The sequence below is a fragment of the Octodon degus genome, unplaced genomic scaffold, assembly GCF_000260255.1.
Source record: "Octodon degus isolate 3935 unplaced genomic scaffold, OctDeg1.0 scaffold00238, whole genome shotgun sequence".
Lineage (NCBI taxonomy): Eukaryota > Metazoa > Chordata > Mammalia > Rodentia > Octodontidae > Octodon > Octodon degus.
Genome location: NW_004524814.1, coordinates 2,582,932 through 2,594,808, shown reverse-complemented (window position 1 = coordinate 2,594,808; position 11,877 = coordinate 2,582,932). Strand labels below are relative to the sequence as shown.

At 39.8% G+C, this 11,877-nt stretch overlaps 2 protein-coding genes across 3 annotated transcripts in view; both read right to left on the bottom strand.

The window, feature by feature from the left end:
• The window catches only part of Cmya5 (cardiomyopathy associated 5), a 92,147-nt gene extending 87,071 nt beyond the window's left edge, over window positions 1-5,076 (bottom strand). The window contains exon 1 of the mRNA XM_004645750.2: window positions 4,845-5,076. Within this exon, the coding sequence (XP_004645807.1) occupies window positions 4,845-5,002 (158 nt within the window). The 5' untranslated portion in view covers window positions 5,003-5,076. The remainder of the gene's footprint in view (window positions 1-4,844) is intronic.
• A 1,843-nt stretch (window positions 5,077-6,919) lies between these two features.
• Window positions 6,920-11,877, bottom strand: part of Papd4 (poly(A) RNA polymerase D4, non-canonical) — a 77,805-nt gene continuing 72,847 nt past the window's right edge. The window contains exons 14-16 of one of the 2 annotated variants that reach the window (XM_004645739.3): window positions 10,886-10,977; window positions 9,541-9,620; window positions 6,920-8,554 (exon numbers count right to left, since the gene is read on the bottom strand). In XM_004645739.3, the coding sequence (XP_004645796.1) occupies window positions 8,480-8,554; window positions 9,541-9,620; window positions 10,886-10,977 (247 nt within the window). In that variant the 3' untranslated portion in view covers window positions 6,920-8,479. The remainder of the gene's footprint in view (window positions 8,555-9,540; window positions 9,621-10,885; window positions 10,978-11,877) is intronic. The other variant, XM_004645740.2, reaches the window with a different exon arrangement.

Genomic DNA, 11,877 nt, shown 5'->3' with positions numbered 1-11,877 from the left:
TTTGTAAATAGGATATCATGTCCGCATCTTGTACAGCAATTAACCACTAGGAAGAATGCATGCAATGTGTTAATTATTGAAACTGTCCTACCAATTTGAATTGAACTGTCTCATTGCTATTTTTTTATCAATAAAATTATGGGAAAAAAATAAAATAAAATGTGTTTATTGCTAAAAAAAATTAATGTCCTCTCTTTAATTTCTTAAATGGCTACCAAAATACTTAAAATTATATATGGTTGGCATTATATTTCTGTTGGATAATGCTAAACAAAGGACTATTTTCATATACAAATCTAATCTTTTATATCTGATTCTTTATGGTTCTTGGTAGAACAGAAATTTGGTTCTAAGATCTGAATAGAGACAAGGCACTCATGAAGTCTGTGCCCAGAATGGCCAAGGAACATAAGACACTTTATTTTTTAGATCAGTCCATGTATCATACATTTCACTAGGTTCACTATAATAAAGAAAAAATAATAGTTCCAACTCTTGCTTTATTCTTCTACATTGAATCAAAGTCTTACCAAGGACATGCAACATCCATGCAACCATCACTTAAATAGCTTTTCAGTCTCTGGCTGTAAGTGCCTCTGCTTTACCCTCTCAGCTTTACCCTGGCATCCTAAGTAGTCAGCCAACCCTCCTCTCCCCACTGACCCCAGAAGACCAGGCTCAAATAACACACTTGTCAAAAGCCCTAGATAGACACATCAGGGAGAGATGTCCTATAAATAGATACATGGATAGGGAGTGCTCTGTACTGATAACCTAAGCCAGTACACCCTTTGCCTCCCAAATGTTTGTTTCCTATAATGATTAAATATGAATGCCATGAACAATTTTACTTCCATCAGCTCAGACAGATTTTACATAGGTATTTGCAAAGCAGCAGCTGACAGTGATTTTTAAGTTTTGGGTACAGCTTTGCAAAACTCAACTGAGCTTAAATAGAGAATTTAAGATACAAAAAATAAGTTCAAAACAAAAATGAGGAAAAGTTTCTAAGTGATCTGTGGGAAAGGCTAAATAAAATTAGGTTTCATTGGTCTACACTCAGAAAGATTCAAATCAAAACATAACACAAACAAATGTGTCTATTTAGGCATTCTCCCCACATGGAGACCTGAGTCTGGCACATTCAGCACTGGCACATGGCACACGTCTAGTGAAGAGACACTGACAGAAAATATATTTGTTTTTCTATTTTTGGTACTGGGGATTGAACTTAGGACCTTGCACTCACCAGGCAGGCACTTAAGCCACTGAGGTGTCTACCCAGCCCCATTGGCAGAAAACATAAATGTGCAGGTTTTTATTAGAGAAAAAAATGCTGCAATCACTTTTTTTCTAAGATTGTGTGTGTGTGTGTGTGTGTGTGTGTGTGTGTGGTACCAGGGATCAAACTCAGGACCTTACGCTTGTCAGGCAGGCACTTATGCTGCTGAGCTATATCCACAGCCCCAATTTATTTTTAATCCTCAGTGTTGTAACAAACAGAACATAGCGGTCAAATTTTATTCAAAATAAAACTCCAAGTCGTCACTATGACCTACAAAGCCTTACATGATCTGCACCTCAGCTCCCTCTTAAGACTCCTCTGCCCACTCTCCTCGTGGCCAAGCACTCAGGAAACCTAGCCACACCTTACTGTCTCAGTGCCTTTACACCCGTTCTTGCCATAGCCTGGAGTAGTAATGCCAAAACTTTTCTTAGAATTTTCAGTGGTAACATCAGCCCACTGCAGCAGTGCACCCATATGTTCATCACCACTGGCCTAGAACAAGCACTGCTTCACCTGGACTCAAATGGCACATGACCAGAGAGGCTGTATTCATGCCCTACCCACACCGCACACTTTGTATCACACTGTACTCGTCTTCATACAACTTCTGGTCTCCCAATATAGTCCACATTTAATTGTGTAATTATTTGTCTTCCCAAATGGGAAAGTATATTAGGAAAGCAGGGAATTTGTTCTTTATGTCTACTGCCAATTCCTTTGGAAGTACCAGGAAGGACATCAGAAGAGTTCAATAAATATCTATTAAATGAATAAAGTAATGAACATTAGATTGAATCTGCCTACCTTAGAGGTAGTCTTAATTCTTCCACTAAAAAGATCTGTAACTTTGAAAAAACAGCCCTGACAATTTCTGAATCTGTAAAAGGACTATAGAAATAGATGTTTCTAAAGCCTCTGCTAGCTCTAATATCCTGGGGGTTTTATAGACCTGCCATTAACAAATAATCTTGTAATTTGGCATTCCAATTCATAATCCCTATGAGGCAAAACTCTATTCCCATTTCTTCTACCAGTTCATGTCAGCATGTTTCTCCGTTTCGCCACTCAGGAGATGAACATCTCAAGGACAGCAAGGGACTTTGGTACCTCCCTCATGTAGCTCCAGCATGTGCCTCATCCTGGGCACCCCGCAAATGGTCCACTAATGAATGAAACACCCCTTCTAAGTCAGAAAGAGAAAGGAAGCTACATATTATACCTGGAAAGGTAAAGATTTATTCACATATAGTTTTTAAATTTCCCTGATAACAAAATGTGTTAGTACTCATAGTAGAAAATTGAGGTTTAGATAAAACTTTCTAAATCAGCAATTAAACCACTATTAACCTTTTTTTTTTAACTCTACAGTCATACTATACTATAAAATGTCTTTAAATTCAATATAGGCATTTTACATATCATTAAATGCTCCAAAAATAGTATTTTCGTAACTTTTTAATGAAAAATGAAACAAATTTTCATAACCAAACAATAAAAGAACAATAGATTCAAATACAACTTTAATTATGTACCCCTTATTAAAAAAAAACAAAAAACCTAAATATGTAAGCACAGGTTCTGAGGATGTCTCTGGACACTGCAGAGTGCAAACAACTCTCATTAAGGAGGAAGAGGGCGTCCACTAGGACACAGTAGAGGCCTCTCCCATATTCACAAAGCTCCCCCAGGGCAGCAGCAGAGCCGTCCCACTACACTTGCAGCAAGATGAGAGTGATGAGAGTCCGCAGACCTGGCCCCACACCTGGCTTCTCCGTTTTTTTTTGTTCCCAGGAGATGAGACAACGCTCCAGCATCCTCATGTCCAACAGGACAGTCTCTGCACAGACTACTGGGGGAGGGCGGGTGGTGTAGGTTAAGCAGCTGGGCAGCACTGACCAGGAAGTGAAGACCAGCAACACACCCTTCTTGTCAACCGTCCTTTGGAAGATTCAAAGTTCTCATCCAACTTGATACTCAGAACACTAGTTTCACACATTCAAGGCAGTTGTTTGATTGCTCATCACACCACACCACACTGTGACCTGGCCCATGTGCAGCCCCAGCCAAGTCCCTTTACAACCCACCCCAGACAGCACCATTCTATGGCTCCCCAAGGGTCCTAGAACCCCACTCCCCCAACTGTCACCCTACTTTTCTACTGACATCATCTTCACTCCTAAATCCTGTTCCAAAGTTCTACTGGCTCCTTGCTACCCCTGAATTAAATAAAAAACTGGCAAGTTGAAAGATTCTCCTCCCTTAGCACCTGCTTCCATGTCCCCCACTCTTATTCTGACACTGTCTATTTGAGACACTCAAGTGACCACAGATAAATAATTTCCTGACCTGCAGGTCCTCACCTTTGTCATAGGGCCATGTGACTCTGAAGTGGTATTTTAAACTGTCAGCTGCTCACATTTTAGTGAGAATGAGCTTTCAATCTCCTGAGGGGGAATCCTGGCTGAGAAGAGGGTGAGCACCCAGGTGCACTGGAGACCACAAAGGTTCTGCAGATGCTACCTCTTTCCTCACCTACGCTCAGGTGAGTGGTCCTCTCCCTGCTCCAGGCTCCTCAGTGCCTCCTCCTCTGCCCTCTGCAGGCACCTGCTCATTTTCCAAGGCCCAACTCCTTCACAGGTCTACTCTCCTGCCTTGCCCAGCATGTGTGGCTCACCATCCTCTCTTCAGCACAGTCCTATGTTCCCATCTTTCCCTCTAACCTTCCCCTCAGTTTTTGAGGGCAGAGGTGGTTCCTGTTTCCTGCTTCAGAATTGCTTGTAAACAGGGAGTGATGTCAAAGATCTCTCATCAGACTGACTAGTACTCTTCTACAGGTGACTTTTTTCAACTTTAGCTCCACCTTCCTTGGCAGGAAAGTATTCTTAACTTTGGATAAAATGGATATCCTAAATCCATCTGGCACCTTCAAAACTTTCCCAGAGGTGCATGCCTATAAGCCCTGTACTCAGGAAGCTGAAGCACGAAGATCACTGATTTCAAAGCCAGTTTAAGCCACATAGTGAGATCCTGTTTTTAAAAAGCCAAAAGTACAAAAAATCCACAAAGAAATAATTTCTGTTATTTTCATTTTAAGGTCTACAAGAAGATCAAAATGGGAAGAAAGGCACCACACTATTGATCCTTCTCATACTCACTAAAAAGTTGGTATTTGGAAGCAATGGGAATTTAAGAACACAGGTTACTGGAACTTACACAGTATGGGTCTATGTATGAGTTAAGTGCACTTCAGGAGACTCAGCCAATGCTGGGTGCCCAGGGCACTGCCACCCACTTGGAGGGTCCTAGACCTCCTCCACCTGTGTCCTCAGACCTGTTTCTGTCCTGGCTTCCTAAGCATCCTGGGCCAGGACAGATGGGTGCATTCCAGCAGTTCTGAAGCTGGGCAGGATCCCAAGTCAATCTCTAAGAACGGCCATAAGGCAGAGTCAGGTGACAGGCTCTGTCTGGGGCCTCCCTTGCCTCCACCTCTGTCTGGGTCTCTGGGCAGCACCGGTTGGAGGTGCACAATGCAGGGGAGTAGTTGCGCTGGGCTCACCTGGCATCAGTCTCCGCCTCAGACTCAGCCTCCGTCTCAGTCTTCTGCTGCTCCTCTTCCTCCTCTCCCTCCTCGTCCTCCTCCTCAGTCTCCTCCGCGACCATCTCCTCCGACTCCACAGCCCGTGCCTCCATCGCTGCGCTGCCCAAGCTGTCCATGCTGACCAGGCCTAACCCGCGCCCGCCGGGTGTTCCCCCTCAACTGTGTGCTACAGTGACCAGCAGCTCGGGTTCCCTCAGGGCAGGTGGCCTTAGAGGAGTGGGGAAAAGCTCAAAATAGAAGGTGTCAAGTGTCATCAGCAAGCTGGCCTGGCAGCAGCTCAGTCCCCCTCCCTACTGGGCACAGGGCTTTGAAAGGCTGGAGCACTACCGTCTGTCTTCCTGCCGGGCTACTGGGACGACCTTGGTCCCTGCCAGGGTTCCCTTTCTGCAGAGCGCACACTGTCCCATGCTGCTCTGCCTCTTGTCACAGGGATCAGAGCTCTGGCAGCTAAGGCCTCACAACACACATCTGCCCAACTCCACGCTCGGCTCTGAACTGCTCACGTGCATGGCTCCCTTCACCCTTCACTGGCTTCCTGCTGCTCAACCACTAAAGCTCATGACCCTCAACCCTAACAGCCCACAACCTTCATATGGGGTCTCCTCTTCAGCAGTCAGGGCTCCCAGCAATGCATCAAGTCATTCCATTACCTTCTCAATTCCTTCTGCCTAAAAAGCTTTCTCATCCTTGTTTACCTGGTTCCTCATCATTCAAGATCACATTTCTCTACAGTCCACGGGTTGAGTTCTGTATTCCCTTTCCCAGGTCCCACATCAGCCTACCCTTTAAGTCTCCCCAGGAGACTCTAACCCATCCCAAGCCCATATAAACCCAAGTTAACTAGTACATAGCAGGAACGTGGTGAATACTTCCTGCTGAGTTGTGCTGCAGGCAGAGGAATCTTCTCAGGGCAGCAGCATTTTTTTTGGCCAGCTCAGACTGCCTTAAGGGCAAATCTGTTGCAGCGTGTGGACCTGGGAATCCCTCTGAGCTAACCAGCAAGCCCTCCAGCAGCATTCTTTTCATGAGAATGACTTCATAGCCAGAACAGCATTTATTTTTTCATTATAACGGACTATTCACAGCATTGCTAGATGTGCTGAATGGAGGCAAGGTATTTTCCTAGCTTGTATGCATACACTAAGTCTGTGGACAGCACAGTACAGACAGCTTGGGTACCATACAAAATCACAGGAAACACAAAAAGCAGAGTCCAGCCTTCTAGGTTTCACTGACTCAGGTTAAACAGCAGCAGTATTCATTCTTGTAACACTAGCTTGGTTTTCTAATAGCAATCCCAAATGACCATGGTTCCCCCAGAACAAAAAGGATCCAACCTAGCTATGGGAATCTGTTAAACCCTAATCAAACTACAGGGCACCATCATGTTTCTTACATTTAACTCAAACTCTTAGGTACATTAACATCTACAAGATTTATTTGCAAAGTTCCTAGTTCAAACCAATCCAAATTTTCAACTGCACCTCTAAGTGCACATCTTTAACTTTCTAACAGCAACAACACATACAAATATATAGAAATGCAGAGACTGATACAAACAGAAAATAAAATGATTTAGCATTCATCAAGTAAGTAACAAGATGGGAAGAAAGCCTAAACAAGTTTCTCATACATTAACAACTTAGACATATTTGGACAGTCACAAAGTGCATAATTTTGGGCCAGCCACTGGTTTAAAATTAAGTCGATCAACTTATTCACCCATTGTAGAGAATAAGCTAAATACCATGGGGTCACTGAAAGCTGTGACAAGGGGCAATGACAAAGGCCATAGCGGGATCACTTTGGGAGCTTTATTAAGAAATGGAATATTGTAAGGGGAAAGCATCTTGCACTGTTACCCATCCCTGAGAGCAGCACAGTACTGCCAAACGGTACTATGGCTATCATTCATATGATTACCCAGGCTCATCACTAGAGTATCAGTTATACTCAATACATTTCGGTAAGGAGTTCCATAATGCATAATAAATTCTGAGATGTTTTCCAAAAGAAAAAATTCATACAAAAAGTTCAACTGCATCCAAAGATTTTATATATAATTTTAAAAATTCACCCATGTGAAAATCTTCATTCCTAAGAACGCCAAAGAAATGCAGTGATGTGTCTATTTAACTTGACCACAAGTGAACTTAATTCCCAGACCCTCTGTTTTAGCCTAAATAATGAAGCATAACAGATTTAAATAATTTCTAGGTAATTATAGCCTCAATCTTATTTCAGAAGCAAACATTTTCACTGTAAGGGAAACACTTCAACAATCTCCATATATAAACTTTATTCTATTTGACATACAAAAATTTAAAGATTAAGAAAATGAAAATATGTATCTCATACAAGTCAAATGAAAGCAGGTCATAACTTTTGGGTTGGCCTGCAAAAATTTAACTCATTAGAGGTACAAACTGTTCTATAGCAGGTCTGAAAGAAGTTTGTAGTCCTTTTGAAAAAGTTAACTGTTTTCAAGAGTATTTTTTATATTTAAATTTACAGGCATTGATCAATATACAAATATTTACATAAGTCAAAACAACTTTAACACTAGTTTTTGTTTAGCAGGCACCACTGCTTCACATGGAAAATACTAAAAAAGGTATTTTATAAACATTATGCTGTTTTTTTATATAATTTTGTCTTACCTGAAACACAATGTAGTGGCTTACTGCCTAAAAAATTCAATTTAGGGCCAATAAGCGCACATAAAAAATCCTGATTCTACAATTAAGATACAATCTTAACTTTAATGTTTCACTTTGTGCTTCATGTCATAGGAAAAATAAAAGCAGAAAAACAAAAATGCACATTGCACTAATGCTATCATGAAGCACAGAAGAGACAATCTTTTCAAAGTCTTTGAACCAACTAACAATTCAATGACTACCTTAAAAGTCAGTGCTCACATTACTGTACTATCGTGCAAAACACATTGTTTCCACACAAAATTTAGAGCAATCTCAAGAGTGCGTTGGAAGCTCTGAAAGTATTCCTGAAATGCTACACTGACACAACCAAAGGTCTCAGTCTGTCCCAAGGAGGTAAGTGAAGACAGGGCAACTGTCCAGTATTTCAGGACTCTGCAGTGACTTCACTGAAATCTAGATTTTACTTTGCTTCAAGTAACTGAAAACTAACTCAAATCTTCACTTCATTATAACAGACTTAAAACAACAAATCATCTATTAGAGGTGACATTTTAACTTTGATGAATTAGACCCTCCCCCAAATTCCACACAACTCCATTATTAGCATGTGATACAGTTAAAGTTATATCAAAAATCTGTAACTGGTTCAGGAAATTTCACAAAATATATTTTATTTGACTGCCTAAAAATTCGTGCCATAATATTACTAATCATCAATGTAAACATTTTCAAAAATACATTTTTAAATCAAAAGATTTTATTAGGAAACGATATAATAAAATATGCAATCTTTATATAAGTATGACCTTTTAAAAATAAAACATGAAAATAAGAACAATTAAAAAGAAACCATGATGGAGGTAAACAAAATGTATTATGATGTAACTCTTGTTCTTTATTTCTCAGAAGAATTTAAGAAATAGAGGCCAGTTATCTTTTCAGGATAGCAGTTCTTAAAGGTAGTATAGTGTTCAAATCTCTTTTGTTTTTCAATCTGTGAAATGACTAGGAGAGAAAGAAAAGTTCAAAACATAAAAGAAAATGTTATTTAAAAACTGTTATTTGCACATCAAAGTTTTCTATTCTGGTTGACAAAGTGAGAAGCCTTTTTGCCTTTCTTTCTTTCTTTCTTAGAGACAGGGCTGCTAATTGCACGGGCAGAATTTTCTTACGATCCTCCTGCCTCGAACTACTACAATGTTGGGATTACAGTTGTGTATCATTAGTCAAGGTGCCAAAAGCCTAATATGAATAGTTGTTACACTTGCATTTTGAACTGTTTTAGAGTAAAATCCACTTGTATGACTATATAATGAAAAGCTATGCCTCTAAAATGAACTCACAGTTCTCTGATCCTGTTCTCCTATGAACTAATCCTTTCTGTTTCATAGTACACTTTTCTATTCTCTGAAGATAGGGACCCCAGGTAACAAAAACCACTGAAGAGTAAGTTCATACCATAGAGAAACATTTCTAGCTTTTCAAAATCATACAGGATAAAACACCACTCTAGTTCCTTGTGACAGTATAGTATAGAGAAGGAAAAGCATGGATTAGACCTTCAGCTTCCTTCCAAGACTGTAATAAATTTTATGATATTTAAAGGAAGGAAAAGAAAGGTCCATTAGGTTTTATTCAATCATTTTGGGAGTTCTTAATCCCCATAAAAAATCTTTATTTCCACAAAAGTGAAAGGGTACGAATGAAAAGAGCTAGTTCTTGATGAAAGGAAAACTGTACCTAACTTTAGGTACAGTTCATGAATTTCCTACTGTGTTACATTAATGACTTAAAAACTTAGAGATTAAGACCATCTTACATAAAATTATTTCCTCCCAACTCAGGGCCTTACACATGGTAGGCATTCTACCAGTTACATATCCAGCCCCTTCCCCTTTTTTCTTTTGGCAGAACCGGGGATTGAACTTCCCCTTTTTTCAAAGCACACTAGTTTACTAATTTTTCTAAAATTAATCTGATGCACTGTTTACCTTTAAAAATTGATCCTTGATCATATCAAATTTCTGCTTTTCATGCACCGCTCTGGCTGTATTTGTTCCATCAAAAGGTTCTGCAATATTAAATGTACATATGAAGAAATAATTAAAATGAGCATTTTCTTTGAGATGCCAAAATAAAACCTGGGGTCTTGCACATGTTAATACTAGGTAAGCACTCCACCTAACTAAGCTATATCCCCATCGTTTTTTTCTTTCTTTTTTTTTTTTTTTTTTAAATGTATTTGGTACAGGGTCGCACTACACAGCTCAGACTCAAAGTGATTCTCTTCAGCCTCCCCAGCGCTAGGATTACAGGCATGCGCCACCACACCTGGACTCAATCACCAATTCAGCGTGCCCCAGGGGCAGGACTGGCACAGCATGCGGGACCTGGGATTGAACCCTGGTTCCTGCACTTGCCAAACGAGGCGTTTAGTCTGATGAGCTAGTTCGCCTGCCTTCCCATCATTTTTTAATTAGGCTAAAGTGCATAAAGTTGTTAATATATGATCACTTTTGACATATTAAAACAATAATTTCATATGGTTTACCCTAGTATCTTTACTAGATTTATGAGAGCCACTTGTTTTCTTTTTAGGGGAAAGTGCTGATGATCCAACCCAGAGCTTCATGCATGCTAGGTAACAGCTCTCCATTTTGTCTGCTGAAGTCAGTTTCCCATTAAGTCAAACAAAATGTATCTAACATATTTTCAACTACATGCAAATTAATTTTAGAGAACCAAATTATCATTTAAAAATTACCATTTTTAAAAAGCTGGAGGTATATCTCTGTGGCATGACACCTACCTAGCAAACACAAGGTCCTGAGTTCTACTGCAGGTTCCCCCCACCAAAAAAAAATATAAATGAATAAATAATGCTCATAAAAACATAGCTTGTACTACATAACAGTATTTTTAGTATAAAATAATAAGTTATTTTATTTCAATACAAAATGCACCATGTAAAGCCTATATTTCCTTACAGCTGTGAAGCATGAGATTAAGAATAAACATAGAATGCATAAAAGCTGATGAATCTTACCAGCTAGAAAAAATAAATGCAACTACAGAACTTAAAATCATGTTTTCTTGGGTTTTTTACAGAACCAGGGATTGAACTCAGGCCTTTGTGCTGGCCAGGGAAGCACTTATTCTACTGAGCCATCTCCCTGGCCCCTAAAATCATGTTTTAAATTAAAATTAAGACTCTTAAAGCACTTCAAAACATAAATGTATCATTTTTTTCACTGACATACAAGCTGTAAGTAGTCAGGTAATCCTCTCAGTACCATGAGGCTAAATGAATGGTGAAGAGTAGTCATGGGGAGCTACCTTCTACACAGATGTATTTATTTCTCCACTCAATACCATCAGGCCTTGGAATGGCTTTGGCTTCACGAACTGAAATCATTTGACTGTTCCAGCTGTAAGAAGAAAAACATTAACGTTAACTATTTTCATAAATTTTCCTTTTACCATATCAGTAATAAGGGCTACCTTATTTTCTTATAAAATACCAAAATGGGACTCAACACTCAGCAGTATTCACCTGCCTCCTCTTTTTGTACTCTACACAGTACTTCTCATCTTCTAACAACTTGCTAATTTGCCCAGCTGTTTATCACACTGTTATTTATTGTACACCTCTCCAAGTAAAATGACAGCTCCAAGACACTAAGATATTCATGTATTTCTTCACTGTTCACAGTTACCTCTTGCAAGTGCAAGGTCCTGAGTTCAATCCCCAGCACCACATACTACACTGCACCAAAACCCGGACACTCTCTGTCGGCCCCAAAACCAGGTATGGTGGTGCACGCCTATAATCCGAGATCTGGGGAGGCTGAGACAAGATGATCACTACAAGTCTGAGCTGCATAGTGAGACCTTGTATCAAAAAGAATAAAAATAAAAATACAAAATAAATAAATAAATAAAATAAAAACGGATACTCCCAAAATTGCTGTACAGATGTAATGCAATCCCTATCAGACTACCACCGACATACCTCACAGACATAGAGAAATCATTCCTAAAATTGATCTGGAACCAAAAAAGACCTAGAATAGCAAAGGCAATTCTGGGCAATAAACACAAGGCAGGAGGCATTACAATTCCTGACTTGAAATTATACTACAAGGCTACTGCAATAAAATCAGCATGGTACTGGCATCAAAATAGAGCTGAGGATCAATGGAATAGATTAGAAGACGCTGAAGTGCCTACGAACACACTCAGCCACTTTATCTTTGACAAAGGGGCCAAACATACTCACTGGAAGAAAGATAGCCTCTTTAACAAAAGGTGCTGGAAAAACTGGCTCT